Source organism: Odocoileus virginianus, chromosome 32, assembly GCF_023699985.2.
Source record: "Odocoileus virginianus isolate 20LAN1187 ecotype Illinois chromosome 32, Ovbor_1.2, whole genome shotgun sequence".
Lineage (NCBI taxonomy): Eukaryota > Metazoa > Chordata > Mammalia > Artiodactyla > Cervidae > Odocoileus > Odocoileus virginianus.
Genome location: NC_069705.1, coordinates 28,098,199 through 28,113,951, shown reverse-complemented (window position 1 = coordinate 28,113,951; position 15,753 = coordinate 28,098,199). Strand labels below are relative to the sequence as shown.

At 40.5% G+C, this 15,753-nt stretch overlaps 1 protein-coding gene across 3 annotated transcripts; it reads right to left on the bottom strand.

Moving 5' to 3' along the window:
- Window positions 1–102: 102 nt before the first annotated feature.
- CCDC110 (coiled-coil domain containing 110) lies at window positions 103–14,378 on the bottom strand. Of its 3 annotated transcripts, none has more exons than XM_020889910.2 (8): window positions 14,263–14,378; window positions 13,828–13,973; window positions 5,160–5,215; window positions 4,656–4,721; window positions 3,399–3,509; window positions 3,244–3,303; window positions 471–2,556; window positions 103–165 (listed from the first exon to the last, which is right to left on the bottom strand). In XM_020889910.2, exons 1-8 carry the CDS (start codon window positions 14,319–14,321, stop codon window positions 116–118), a joined length of 2,634 nt encoding a protein of 877 aa, XP_020745569.2. In that variant the 5' UTR covers window positions 14,322–14,378; the 3' UTR covers window positions 103–115. The 3 variants fall into 3 exon arrangements, with proteins under 3 accessions (XP_020745569.2, XP_020745570.2, XP_020745571.2); XM_020889911.2 differs by having other exon boundaries at window positions 13,828–13,932; window positions 14,263–14,352; XM_020889912.2 differs by lacking the exon at window positions 13,828–13,973 and having other exon boundaries at window positions 14,263–14,352.
- Between the last annotated feature and the right edge of the window lie 1,375 nt (window positions 14,379–15,753).

Genomic DNA, 15,753 nt, shown 5'->3' with positions numbered 1-15,753 from the left:
ATTAAAAAATAGCCCAATCAATTATAAGGTAATTGTGATCAGATGTGGAGGTCAATTTAAAACTTTTTGTTGAAAAAAGTACTCGGATGAAAGATTTTGAAATGTTTTCAGAAATTTATTTACATGTCTTGGATGGAAGCAATTGATACAGTTTACTCGGAGTTCCTGGGAGGAAAAAGAGAAGAATTTTTGAAAAAATGGGACTGCTATGTGTACCGTGGAAAAATAATAATTAAAAAAATTTCCCACTTGCTACCAAAGTTGCTTTAGCCATATACACTATATAGAAGTACTATAAATAAAATAACACATCAAAGGTCCAAAATCTCTAAGAAATTCCACTATGTAATGAATTGGATACAAATCTTACAAAAATAATGTTCACATTCTTATTACTGTCCTCTGGCTAAACCTGATAGACAAAAGAAATCTTAAACACATTTCTATGAATCCACCAATCTAATACATACCTTTCAAACCCAGGGCTAAAGGCCTATTCCCAGGACTAGAGGTGTCTTCATAAATATCATAGATGTCAAAATGGAATTTATCTTTCCTTGAAACATGACCCATTTTTGAGAGATCAGTATGGTGACTGCAGATTTTTTCACTTAGATTTGAATATTCTCTTTGAAGATTCCGCATCTCAAATTCCAAGGTGTCCCTTTCATTCTCTATACTCCTTACGTAGTTTTCTAAGAGTACTTTGTCTTCCTCAAGTCTACAGATGCTATTTTCAAATTTTATAGTTTCTTGACTATTTTTTTTTAGTTCTTCTTTTAGAAGCTGATTATCGGTCTTAATTTCCATTACCATTTTTGATAACAGTTCACATTCATTGCCCATTTCTGACAAACTATTCTTATAAATACTTGCTTCTGACTTTGCATTTTTTATTTCTTGCAGAAAATTCTCTTCCGCGGTAGATTGGTACTTTTGAATGTCCTCAATTTCTCTTGCCATCATCTCTCTCGCAGCAGTAGATTCTTGTAAGGTTGTTTCAAGATTAAGCTTTTCATTTTTAACCGTTTCTACTATCTGAAGAAGTGTCTCTTGTTCGATTTTTGCCGATCTTGCTTTCTCTTTTAGCTGTGCTGTCTCTAGATGGTTTTCTTTCAGTTCATTTTCCAGTGCACCTTTTTCCTTTAGAAGTAGATGTGTTTTTTTCTCTAACATTTCTTTTTCCTCTTGTATCAATAGAATATTTGTTTTCATTGATTCCATTTCTATGCTCAATCGTTTGTTTTCATTATTGACAATGGCCATATCACTTTGAGTTTTGTGTTCCTTACTTTTTAGTTGATCTAATGTTTCTATTATTTGTTGATTCTCCAAAGAAAGTTGACTGTTTTTTTCCTCGAGGGTTTTATTTTGTCCTTGGAGAACATTATAGTTACTAACTATTTTTTTCAATTCTTTAAGACACTCTTTGCCATCTTCTTCTGTTTTAGTTAACTTGGACTGGAGAGTATTCTTTTCTTCAACCAGTGTCTTAAGTTGCTTTTCATACATTTCAATTTTCTGTATCAGAGATTGTGTGGTAAAGACAAGAGGTTTAATTTTTGTTTTAAGGGTTAGGTTTTCATTCTCTAGTTTCATTACTTTTTTCTGTATTTGCATAGATTCTTTCAAGTAATTCTGTAAGTACTGAATTTTTGCTACACATTGCTCAGTAACAGAATTGACTTTGGATGTTTTCTCATTTTCAACTATTATTGATCCTTGTTTTACTGTAAATGGTTGTTTTTCTTTGTCTTTCATTTCATATTTTGTTGGGTCAAAGAATGCTAATGTATATCTCGGGACTCTGGAATGGAGTTTTAAATCTGCAATATTCTTGTCAGTGATAGGAATTTCTTTATTGTTTTTCTCATTCCTTTTTCCCCTGTGTATTTCACTCCTAGATAATTTTTTACATTTCCTACAAAAATTCACATGGAATTTTGACACTGTTTCCCTAAGTGGGAGCAATTTGTTTACTAATGCCTCTAATTCCAAAATTCTCTTTGATTTTATATCTTCACTTAAGTTACTTTTAATATTTTCTTCCTTAATAAAGTTGTTTTTTTCCTTGTGAATGGAGGGCAGGTCATAATTACCGTGCCTTGGAACAGCTTTTAAAGTCTGCAGTTCGTTTGTAAGTGCCAGTTCCCTATTATGTGACTTTTGAAGCTCTTCCTTCATTTGTTTGATGGAATGGCAAATATCATCTAAATTTTCACAAAATCCATTCTTGAGAAGAGGCATTGTCATTCTGGACTTATCCAGAATTAGCGTCTCAGCTTGAGCCATCCCATTTTGAGGTGCATTAGGTAAAAAATTATAAAAGTTATTATAGTTTTTCAACCTGTCAGAATTTTCTGAAGCTGAATTATCTGTCGAAGTTCTCAGAGTTAGTATGTCCTTGAAATGTATCTGGCATGGAACATCTATACTTTGAGGAAGACTGTCAATACTATCACTACTGCATTTTTCTTCTACTGAATGAAGAGTCCTGGAATCCTCAAAATGATGAATTTTCTCCGTAGAAAGGGTTTCTTCTTGATTCTCTATAGGCTAGTAAAAATAAAAATCACACTATAAATGTACTGTCATTTGCTACATGACCAACAAATTAAGACAGTATTTTGGGGAGGATATATTTTTACAACCAGAATGAACATTTTATCCATTTCTGCAGCAGAGAAGCCTAACGAATATGATTCATTTTCTTCAGGAAAATCTACCTTTATTTTGAGATCTGTAACTCTGGTCTTCACAGTTTCCTTAGAAATTATACTTATTTCCTTAAGTTAAGTAGTGAGATAGCAGGGCCAACCCCTCAACTTCAGAAATAGAAATCCAGCATTTCTCAAGAGACCATCATACATTGATGGGGAAGAGAGAAGCCATAGTTCAAAGGGAAGTTTAAAGAAAATGAAAATTTTCATTCTTTCTGTATGTCAACCTTAGCTTGTCTTCCTAGTTTCAAGTGTATCTAGGGCTGTGACTGTTCTGGAAATGTGAGTTCTAATAAGTGGAGACACAGTGACTCTGGTTTGGACCTGTTCTAGAGAATTCACTCTGGGTCTAAGTCAGTCCTAAAAGTAGGAGAACTCATAAATGGATAGAAAGGCTATTAAAGCTGCCTTGCATTTCAGTTTACTTGGTAATCTTTAGATATCTGGACTAAGTCAAATGCCCCTCATATGCTCTTCTAAGAGAAATAAGAAAATTGTTGAAGTATGGAGGAGGTAAACATACATCTTTTAGGGTTTTCAGGACAGGAGTTTCCTTATTTTCACCTCTGACAATCCAGTCACCCTGTGAAGAAGGGGAGAATGTAAAGATGAAGATCAAAGGTTGTAACATTTCTGAAGTACCTAAATGTAGAAATGATTTTATGTTGAAGAACATACCAAAGCCGTTTCATTGTGTGTGCCGGATACTAGATTTTTTTCTGGGTTAAATTCTGGGTTTTCTACTTCAATAATACTTTTGTTCAATATTTCACTGATTTCAGATTGTACCTTTAAAAGACAAATTAAGAATGTCAGACTTTGATTTATAAACTTATGGATGCACAAGAATAATAGATATAATTAAAAGATATCTTTAAATTTCCTACACAAAAATTATTGGCCATCATATAAAATATAAATTAAACTTACTGTAATCTCTATCATTGAAGGAATCTTTAAGAAAGATATGCCTTTACTATGTGATAATAAAATCAGAAAGACTTAACTGAGGAAAGTAAAACCTTCTGAATTAAAGTAACTTTAGATGTTTGATTTTTACATTGTTGAATAAATCAGAGATCCTTGACTCGGTCATCAGAATGGAATCTGTTGTGTCAGCCTCAGGAGGATTTTACCTTCTCTTCCCATTTCCCCACACTTGCTTCTTGTACAGGAATATCAGGATGAGGTTTATATAGGGCCTCTAGTTGTATGTGTTGTGATCTGTACCCCCAGCATCCACACCCTATCCTGTCAACACTACCCCTTGTTTCTTCTGGATAAAGTCCCCGTGCGTTTGGTGGTGGTAAGAGAGCCCACCTCCAGCTCCAAGGGGTGAGCATGTGACCAGTCAGAGCGGCATTGCCTCATTCTGAACGGGGACTGCTTTCAAGAATGCATGTGGGGCCATCAGAATCAGGACAAACTGCTAAGAGAGACAAGCAGAGTCTCTTCTCTAACTGGAGTCTGGAAAGATAAAGGCCGGAGCTTTTAGCAACCCTTTTGCTACCACCTGGAGTCTGAGAATCCAATACTGTCAAAAGCAGAACCATGATGAGGAGTGAGGCTGGTTCTCCGATGATGTAGTCCGGGTCACACGGATAAAGCCGTCCCCAGGTGCATTATCCCTGGGTTTTCATTACCAGAGCTGACAAGGGGCACCTTCTCCTCACTTTGAGTTAGATTTTCTATCACTTATGACGAGAGTCCCTATTTGTAGACTGTATACAGGTAGCAGTTTAAACATACATTTTAAAAAAAAAAAAAACAGGTATAACAATGTAGTTTCCTGCAAATTTGGGGTCTAGAATAGATTGCAGCTCTATTTTATTACATTTAGTTTCAAGTGATCAATTGGCTAGGGGTTGTCAGCTTAGACATGTACGATGGTGTCCTCAGTTTGGATATTTTCTATGAAAATTAAAAGAAACATACCATGCTAACATTTTGCAGAGTCTGTATTCGGAGAGCCTGAAATGATTCCAGTTGTTGCTGAAGGGCCTAAAACAAAGTTATACAGGGATGCAATTGAACATCTGTAGGTGAACATACATTTTGTTATGGGATTCCCTAGAGGCCCAGACGGTAAAGAATCCGCCTGCAGTGCAGGAGGCCTGGGTCAGGAAGATCCCCTGGAGAAGGGCATGACTACCCACTCCGGTATTCTTGCCTGGAGCATCCCATGGACAGAAGAGACTGTCAGGCTGTACAGTCCATGGGGTCGCACAGTCAGACACGACTGAAGCGACTTAGCACGCATGAACGCACACTTTGTTAGAATTAAAAAAATATGTCCCCCAAAGTTGCCTACTACAGGGATCATGTGGAGGGTCAGGTGGCTGGCTTACATTCTTAATCATTCTTGCTCACTCTCAAGTATTCTGAGAAAGATCAGACTTTACACAGGTTCTCTGAGAAAATAAAATCAAATATACTCACTTTCAATGCTGATTGTGGTTGGATTTGATTTTCTGATTCTGATACACAGCCGTGTTCTAAAAAGTAAAATTGAAAAATGATGTGATTTAATTCTTAATGTTATTTTTAAACAATGTGAATGGAAAGCAGTCTCAGCTTCCTTGGATGGTGAGACAAAGAGATAATGAGAAGACTGATGTTCACATTAGGATAAACCCAGTGCTACATGTATAACGAATTAAGAAATAATTTTCACCTGGCTTAAAATACTGCACCTACTTGAGGTTGTAACAGTGGTTTTAATTTTATAATAAATCATTAACTTGTAACACCAAACTTAAATACTCTGAAACTTAGATATCTTTATTTCAGAGATATAAACTATACATTTTATGGTATAAAAATGAACAATTCTCATATGATGGGAGACCCTTGGCAAAGTACTATATAGGTCTCGGTGTCTGCGCAACAGCCATGCGATGTTTTTCTTCCTTAATCTGGAAAACAGTTTAGATTAGTAGAACATAGGTCTTGTCATGTTCTTAAGCAAAGTGCTATAAAGATCTGTGTGTTCCTTCCTAAAAAACAGATCATAGATCTGCAGGAGGGGAGAGACTATATAATGTTTGCAAATTTCGTGACATATGCAAAATTTTTATTTAAAAAAAATGTCCTGAATGAAATGAGAGTTATGTTAGAATGTTCCCCCTAGGCTGGCAATTTCTGATGTTTAAGAGAAGGTTTCTAAAGAGTTCAGCGTATCTCCTTTGGAATGGAAGCTTGCCAGATGTTATAGAATCTGGTTGCAAAGCATCTTCCCTCCCATCCCGTCCCAATCTGGCCCTTATCACTGAGAGAACAGCTCTGGTTCACAACCTGGAGTCATTTGGCCAACTGAAGAATCCCACCTTCATCACAGGGCATGGACGGACAGTGAGTCCATCTGGTTACTGCTCAGCTTTGCATCTTACTGGGAATAAATGGTAGTCAGAAATGTTCGTCTCAGAGAGAAAAAGAGGAACTCAAGGTCTGGACCAGTCCTGTAAGGCATCCCAAAGTTTTTCAAACTCTAAAATAACCACTACAATATTGTAAAGTAATTAGCCTCCAATTGAAATAAATTAATTTTAAAAAGTAAAATATAAAATAACCTCTTCTGATGAACTCAAATTTTAATAGATCAAAATGCAAATGAAAAAAGAATATATCACCTAGACTCCCACCATCCAGAATTAGAGATGCTTGCTCCTTGGAAGGAAAGCTATGACACACCTAGATAGCATATTAAAAGCAGAGGCATCACTTTGCCGACAAAGGTCCGTATAGTCTAAGCTACATATGGTTTTTCCAGTATGTATGAATGAGAGAGCTGGACCATAAAGAGGACTGAGCACTGAAAAACTGATGCTTTCAAACTGTGGTGCTGGAGAAGACTTTTGAGAGTCCCTTGGACAGCAAGGAGCTCAAACCAGTCAATCCTAAAGGAAATCAACCCTGAATATTCATTGGAAGGACTGATGCTAAAGCTGAAGCTCCAATACTTTGGCCATCTGATGCAAAGAGCCAACTCATTGGAAAAGACCCTGATGCTGAAAAAGATTAAGAGCAGGAAGAGAAGGGGTTGACAGAGGATGAGATGGTTGGATGGCATCACTGACTCAATGGACATGAGTTTGAGCAAACTCCAGGAGGCAGTGAAGGACAGGGAAGTCTGGTGTGCTGCAGTCCACAGGGTCACAAAGAGTCAGACACGACTTAGTGACTGAAAAACAACAACAAAACTTTAGGTACCCACCCTTTAGTCAGCTCTCTAGACATATACGTGAAAAAAACAAATGATTTTCAATCAATGGGATATTATGCATTCTACTTTTAAATAATAATATTAGATTTATATTTGATAAAGAAAACTGCAAATAGTCAAATTCATTGCTAGTATTCAGATTTTTACTCACTACATGAGAGATTATTTCCTATGAGAGTCCTCTAAAATATTGGAAATGGGTCATGAAAAGGATTAAGAGATTGGAAATTTTATGTTTTAAGTGGGGCTTCCCTGGTGGCTCAGCAGGTAAAGAAGACACCTGCAAGTAACATACTTTTCTGATCTGAATATTCAGTGTTGATTTACTCCATCCATGCCAAAAAAGGAAGTAAATGATGAGAAAATTGGTCTCATCCTTCCTCCCACATTTGCTCCCCAGTTGTCATGATGTTTGATAGTGATATTATTTTCACGTTTCATGATGTTCACACTTTGTTCTGTAACTATAATTCTCACAAAACTATTTAACCCCAAAGATATAATTGCTGTAAACATTCCCAGCCTTTAGCTTTATTCTTAATGGATTTCCTATTCACAATTTTCTCTCTTCCTGCACCCGTAGCAACAGCCTCCCTTTTCTGCACAGATTTCCTTTGTCTTGTTAGGACTTGCAAGTTTAGGGCTAAATATAAGGACTCCTTTTGCTAAGGTGGAGTAAGAAATGTGGGGCAAAAAGAAATCCAAAGACTTGATCAAGAGATAGAGCGAATGAAGATCTTAAGGAAAGAGCGTGGGCTTTCTAGACGGCTTCTACATGGACCTCCCTCTCTCCGTCTTGTTCTCCTGTGGACGGTGGAGGTTTGTAGCATTGGATATATATATAGGCAGCATTTTCTGCTTTTACTGTGGCAGTGGATAAGGTGCCTGGTGGGGACAGGCATTTGGGGAAGAGATACAAAGGTCCAAGAATTTTTTTTTAACTTGAGAGAGTCTAGTCTACCTGCTTGCTGTGGAAATCATGTAGTGGAAATGGAGAAGAATAATTCTGGAGAATGAGGCCAAAGTTAAGAACTACAGAATTCCAGGAGAGATGCAGAGACAATCCTTCCATGCAAGTGGGGGCAGCAGAGAATGTGGCACACAGCCAGGTAGCTTAGCAGAATTTGTTTGTTTTTTCATTTATTTATATTAGTTGGAGGCTAATTACTTTACAATATTGTAGTGGTTTTTGCCATACATTGATATGAATCAACCATGGATTTACATGTGTTCCTCATCCTGAACCCCCCTCCTACCTCCCTCCCCATCCCATCCCTCTGGGTCATCCTAATACACCAGCCCTGAGCATTTGTCTCATGCATCACACCTGGACTGGTGATCTGTTTCACAATTGATAATATACATGTTTCAATGCTATTCTCTCAGATCATCCCCCCCCAGCCTTCTCCCAGAGTCCAAAAGTCTGTTCTGTACATGTGTCTCTTTTTCTGTCTTGTATATAGGGTTATCATTATCATCTTTCTAAATTCCATATATATGCGTTAGTATACTGTATTGGTGTTTTTCTTTCTGGCTTACTTCATGCTATATAATGGGCTCCATTTTCATCCACCTCATTAGAACTGATTCATATGTATTCTTTTTAATGGCTGAGTAATATTCCATTGTGTATATGCATCACAGCTTTCTTATCCATTCGTCTGCTGATGGGCATCTAGGTTGCTTCCATGTCCTGGCTATTATAAACAGTGCTGCGATGAACATTGGGGTACACGTGTCTCTTTCAGTTCTGGTTTCCTCGGTGTGTATGCCCAGGAGTGGGATTGCTGGGTCACATGGCAGTTCTATTTCCAGTTTTTTAAGGAATTTCCACACTGTTCTCCATAGTGGCTGTACTAGTTTGCATTCCCACCAACAGTGTAAGAGGGTTCCCTTTTCTCCACACCCTCTCTAGCATTTATTGCTTGTAGACTTTTGGATAGCAGCCATTCTGACTGGCGTGAAGTGGTACCTCATTGTGGTTTTGATTTGCATTTCTCTGATAATGAGTGATGTTGAGCATCTTTTCATGTGTTTGTTAGCCATCTGTATGTCTTCCTTGGAGAAATGTCTGTTTAGTTCTTTGGCCCACTTTTTTATTGGGTCATTTGTTTTTCTGAAATTGAGCTGCAGGAGTTGCTTATATATTTTTGAGATTAATCCTTTGTCTGTTGCTTCGTTTGCTATTATTTTCTCCCATTCTGAAGGCTGTCTTTTCACCTTGCTTATAGTTTCCTTTGTTGTGCAAAAGCTTTTAAGTTTCATTAGGTCCCATTTGTTTATTTTTGCTTTTATTTTCAATATTCTGGGAGGGGGGTTCATAGAGGATCTTGCTGTGATTTATGTCAGAGAGTGTTTTGCCTGTGTTTTCCTCTAGGAGTTTTATAGTTTCTGGTCTTACATTTAGATCTTTAATTCCATTTTGAGTTTATTTTTGTGTATGGTGTTAGAAAGTGTTCTAGTTTCATTCTTTTAAAAGTGGTTGACCAGTTTTTCCAGCACCACTTGTTAAAGAGGTTGTCTTTTCTCCATTGTATATTCTTGCCTCCTTTGACAAAGATAAGGTGTCCATAGGTATGTGGATTTATCTCTGGGCTTTCTATTTTGTTCCATTGATCTATATTTCTGTCTTTGTGCCAGTACCATACTGTCTTGATGACTGTGGCTTTGTAGTAGAGCCTGAAGTCAGGCAGGTTGATTCCTCCCGTTCCATTCTTCTTTCTCAAGATTGCTTTGGCTATTCGAGGTTTTTTGTATTTCCATGCAAATTGTGAAATTATTTGTTCTAGTTCTGTGAAAAATACTGTTGGTAGCTTGATAGGGATTGCATTGAATCTATAGATTGCTTTGGGTAGTATAGCCATTTTGACAATATTTATTCTTCCAATCCATGAACACGATATATTTCTCCATCTGTTTGTGTCCTCTTTGATTTCTTTCAGCAGTGTTTTATAGTTTTCTATGTATAGGTCTTTTGTTTCTTTAGGTAGATATATTCCTAAGTATTTTATTCTTTTCATTGCAATGGCGAATGGTATTGTTTCCTTAATTTCTCTGTTTTCTCATTGTTAGTGTATAGGAATGCAAGGGATTTCTGTGTGTTAATTTTATATCCTGCAAATTTACTATATTCATTGATTAGCTCTAGTAATTTTCTGGTAGAGTCTTTAGGGTTTTCTATGTAGAGGATCATGTCATCTGCAAACAGTGAGAGTTTCACTTCTTCTTTTCCTATCTGGATTCCTTTTACTTCTTTTTCTGCTCTGATTGCTGTGGCCAAAACTTCCAAAACTATGTTGAATAGTAGTGGTGAGAGTGGGCGCCCTTGTGGGTCAGGGTGTTTGGGCCTGACTGCTTCTAATTTTTTCATACAGTATGAGATCATGTTGCCCATTAAGAGGTAGTGGTATGAGGTGCTGGAGATTTCATGAAACAAGAAAAGTGAAATAGTTATCTTGGAGAGGGCTTGATAAAGTGTTTTCTAGGGAAATAAAGTAACTTTTCCAAATAGCATTGAGATCCACAGTATGACTCGGAAGTGAGTGTTTTTCTCCAGCAAAGTTCTGATGATTCAGTGAAGATACAGGGTAGGCAAAGAGAGTCACTTATTTTAAAAAGCTATCAAAAGAACTTTTTATTTTTCTTATGAGTTTCAGAGACACTGGTTGCTCCTTATTCCCAATGGGAAGATAATTTTAAAATTCATCAATACTTAAAGAACCACATAGGATTTTGTGTTTCTAGAATTGGAAGAGAAGTTATGAATGAAGCACAGGAGAGGGAACAGAATCACATGTCACAGTTTATTAAGTCCTTGCTAAACGTACAATATTGGGAAGTATTTAGACCAAGTAGAGGATGTGGTGCCAGTCCTGAAGAGGCTTAATCTCTATTCAGATTGATAGAAATATTATTCAGATTAGATTGAACTTAAATTCTCTAGCTGTTTCATATTTAAATATCAGTATTTAAAAACAAGGTAGTTTGCGACAGGATGCCTTTTGAGATACTTTAGGTAAAGATATGGGGAATTTATTCTAAAGTCTAAAGGAGCTTATGTCATAGTAGATGTATTTTTGTTGTTTAGTTGCTAAGTTATGTCTGACCCCTTAGACTGTAGCCCACCAAATTTGTCCATGGGATTTCCCAGGCAAGAAACTGCAGTAGGTTGCCGTTTCCTTCTCCAGGGCATCTTTCCCACCAAGGAATCAAACCCAAGTCTCCTGCATTGGCAGGTGGATTCTTTACCACTGAGCTATCAGGGCAGCCTGTTCAACGTATAGAGAAAGTTTTAAGGGCATAGCTGTAGCTAACAGAGCAGGGAGAACAAATGAATTTTAAAAATGTGATGTGGTGATAATTCTATATATGATGTTAGATACTCTGTAATTGAAGCTTTTTAATTCTCAGGTTCAAACACTGAGTTTTGCTGTGGCAATTCCCATTCACTCCTAGAAGGAATTGTTTTCTGCAGCCTTGTGAGCTGCTCCATCCAAGCCTTCATTCATTCGTGCAACAACTGTTTTTGAACACCTGCTATCTATCAAGTACTGTCCAAGGTGCTGGCGATCTTACAGTTGAACAAGACATGCAACATCTCTGCCCATGTGAAGCGTCCCTTCTAGTGAGGGGCACGGAAGATAGAGTGTGTAGGACGGGAGTAAGTCCTATGGGGAAAGTAGGGCACAGGGTAGGGTATGTCCCTGCACAAGGCACTGTCCCGGGAGCCCTGCAGCCAGGCTGCCTGGGCTGGAATCCTGACTTCGCCAGATGCTTGCCGTGCAGGATCAGTGTCTAGTTTCTAGGCAAAGCCTTACACGGTGTGTGGCATACAGTAAGTACTCAAGAAAACGTTACTAATATTACTGTAGTAGCAAGGATGTTATCAATATGATGTTGGTTTGGTAAATTTAAAATTTCTAATTGAGATGGAGAGCAGGGATGACTGCTCCAGTTCACTGCTTCCTGGTCTGCTCCCAACAAGCCCTCTCATCATACATGGAACTGCAAAGCCCAGTTTCCTCTCTGAACCCTCCTGCCATCCTCTTCCTCCTCACTCATTCTGCCCCTGTCACTAGCTATTCCTCAAACATACCAGGCCTCCTCCCACCTCAGGGCACCTGCAGCTGCTGTCCTCTCTTCCCGGAATGTTCTTTCCCCAGAAATCTGCACTGACGACTCCTTGACCTCCTTCAGGCCTTTGCTCAGATGTCATCTGCTAATGAAGTCTTCTCCCATCCTGTTTGAAATAAAATTGCCCACTCCCCAGCCACCTCTGACATTCCATATACTCCACCACTTCATATATTAACTACTTTAAATCAGAGACCTGAGAACTATTGCAGGGCATTGTAATTCAGTGTTATTTATGCAAATCACATTAATGTTCTGTTGGTCAGTACCCAAAGAACAGACCTCTTGGTGATGATGAAGTGTAGCTAAGAGAACAGAAAGAGGGCAGGGCACAGGGTCACACGTCCGAATTTTGTCTTTAGCTGTAGGCAGAAGAGCCGTGCCATCCTTCATCACGCCTGAATTAGCGTATCTCTCACTGATTGAGCCCCTGCCTTATACCCAGCACGCTCGAGCGAGAAAGACAGGATCTCTCAGCCAAGCCTATGTGCTATTTTGTACGTAACATCATTTTCTATGAACGCTGGCATTTTCATCCAGAGCCTTACATCTCGCTCACGTTAGAGAACATACAGTCTTGCCAAATTCAAGTCCCTCAGTCTCTTCTGACCTTAAATGCTCTCCCTGCAGTGTGGAGCTGTCTAAACTGTCTGTGAGAACTTCTCCCTGGGTCAGGACTTCTGGAACCACGGCCCCTCCCCTACCACCCACACATTGCACAGGGGTGCCTGCCTGGCCTCCCCCCAGAATATGGGCGGTGCTCAGAAGAGCGGAGAGGGGGCAGGTCCGCCCACTGTCTCCATGGGGGCCACTGAGGTATGGCTCATCCTGGTGGTCACTGGCATCCCGTTGTCTTTGTCTACAGGGGCGTGGCTGTGCCCGCCCTGTTTCCAGAGCCCTTGACAAAGCCTTTGTGAAGGTCCCTGGTCTCTGAAGGTGGACAAACCTGCCCTGACCTCAGATCTCCAGTTACTTCTCCCAGTCCCTCTGTGTGGGGATGGCCCATGTGTCCCGTGTGGTTTAGGGGCAACTGTGGATCTGAACGGGGCCCATCAGTCTAGAGACGGCCTCCCCTGACATCTCCCATGAACACGAGGCCCCTCTGAGAGCCCTGGAGCCTCCTTCAGCCTCTCTGGAGGAAGCCAGACTCCAGTGTGCTCAGATGCCCCCCTGTGCATCCTATGGTTTATACGGAGCTTGAAAACTGAAGCTCTTTATTTCAGACACCCTCCCTATACACCCTTTCAGTAGTCCGCAGATATTTACTATAAAACCAGTTCTTTTGGAAAGAATCGGTATCTTTTTAGTGATTGTCCAGAAAAATCAGCAATTTCTTATCTGATATTCAGAGAAGCAGTAGAGTGTAGCAGGTATGTTAAGGCCTGGACATTTGCAGCTACCCTGCTGAATACTGGCTCTATCACTTGCTGTGTGACCTTGGGGAGTTAATTAACCTCTCTGTGCCTCACTCAGTTTCCTCACTTGTAATATGAGGAGAACGGTCGTACCTACTTCTTAAGGGTGTTGTGAAGATTCAGTTGATCCATTTAAGTGCTCAGGACAGTAAGTGGGCCAAAGGAAATATTCTGTGTTAGTTAGTTAGCACTAGACGAAGTTACCGGAAGTACACCAGTTGGGCCAGGGGATTTAGGCGGCGTACTGGTTGCTACGTCATTTATTGTAGTTTTACTACAGTAAAAAGGCAGGGGTATCACTGCGGGCCGAGCTTGGCCGGGAGGTTTTTTTTTTTACCTGTTTCACTGCTACCGTTTTCCTTTACCCCCTCAGAAGAATTTAGGATCTTGGATGCTGAAAGGAGGACGCAGTCAACCTCATCCTCTTCCTCAGGACGCTTTTCTGTAACAAAACAGCACTGGGCTTCGGCCTGTTGGCTTTGCCTGGAGGAGGGAGACGAGGCCTGGGGAGGAGGAAGACTAGGCCTGGGGATGAGGGCGCTAGCGCGCTGAGCGGCCACCGGAGGGCGCGCTGGGCCGGAGGCGGGGCGGGCGCCGGTATGCCTTCCTCCTGGCCGGCGGAGGTGCGCGGCTAGTCCTGCAGATCCGCACCCCAGACTCGACTCGCTCTGGGGGTGAAGGGGCCGGGGTCGGGGAGGCGGCGCTCTCCAGTACCCGTCCACCTCCCAGGGCGCCCCCTCAAAGGCCAGCCCCAGCCCAGCCTGGCTCTTACCCGGGCTCATTTCTGCTACTCAAGGCCTCTTCCCAACTGCCTTCCCTCCTCCAAGGCATTCTGCTCGGTTGCTTCTAGCCAGGGCATCTCGTTGCTTGGCAACGGGGTGGCGGGGACCGCGCGAGGGGCAGTGGGGGCGCGCGCAGCGGTGGGGGTGGGGAGAAGGAAGATGCGCAATGGGGTCTGGGGTCCCGGGTCCCAAACGCCCGCCCCGCCCGAGCGACGCCTGCAACGGTCGCGTGGTGGGAACGTCCCACCTTCGCTGCTGCTGCTGCTGCTGCCAAGTCGCTTCAGTCTTGTCCGACTCTGTGCGACCCCATGGACCGCAGTCCACCAGGCTCCTTTGTCCACGGGATTCTCTAGGCAAGAATACTGGAGTCGGTTGCCATTTCCTTCTCCACTCACCTTTGCTGTGCCCCCCAAATCCAGCGACAAGCTCATTAGGGCGCCCTGCTCCCTGCCCCCCGCGTCTCCCCTGCTCATCCAGAAACTGATCAGACTCTGCCTTAACGCAGCACCTGTTGAGCTGAAGTTGTGTGGACAGAGTCGGGTGTTTGGAGAGACACAGACACCTAGGAACTCCCTGCCTTCTCTGATCTCTCTGATCGCCATTTCATTGTTTTATTCTGTTCTGTTCCTCTTGTTTCAACCCATCTGTCAGGTCAGTTTCAGCGACTTGGGATTCAAACTATCCTAGACAGAGACATTTATTTGCTGTGGTTAAAAGAAGACCCCTATTTCCAGTATTGAACTTACAATAGCAGTGTATTGAAATGTACACGTTAGAGCTGTCGCGGAGGCACCAATCTTCATTTGCAGAGCGTGCTGATTTTCTGTGCACCTGGGTAAACCACTTGTAAAAGATGGATGTTGCCTTGGAAGCTGGGGCTTGTTCAAGTAAAGACTGGTTGACCCTGGCCACAGTCAATCCCCTTGTCCATCAGAAAATGGAGCTGTCGAAGTCAATCTGTTAAATGAGTATATGTTATTATTTTGTGATAACAGCCATTATAGATGGAATATAAAATAATTGAAAGTTCAGATTTTAAGTCACAGTAAGGAATTTCAAGTCATGGTGGGATAATTTATTATATAATAATTATGTGGCTCAATTTCATGGAAATGAAATTATCATAGTTTCATTGTTTACTAGCTGTCCATTTCTTGTTTCCTAGCCTATAGAAATGGCCTCTGGAAGATTTGGCAGTCTTTCTTGTGGTGTTGTAGACCGTTTTGACAAACTGTAATTTTGAGAATTTAGGTTCTCCATTGATGATTGATGGTGACAAAGTTAACGTTTTCTGAAGAGCTGCAAACATTTTCATCCATATATCTGTCAAATTACTCTTCTGAATAAATTTCAGTATTTTGAAGGGAGAATGTAGATAAAAAAGCATTACATTTTAGGAAGTTAATCCCTATACTAATGAACTTTCCATAACAAGAAATTACTATAAAAATTTTATTTTATGCAACATTATATATTAATAA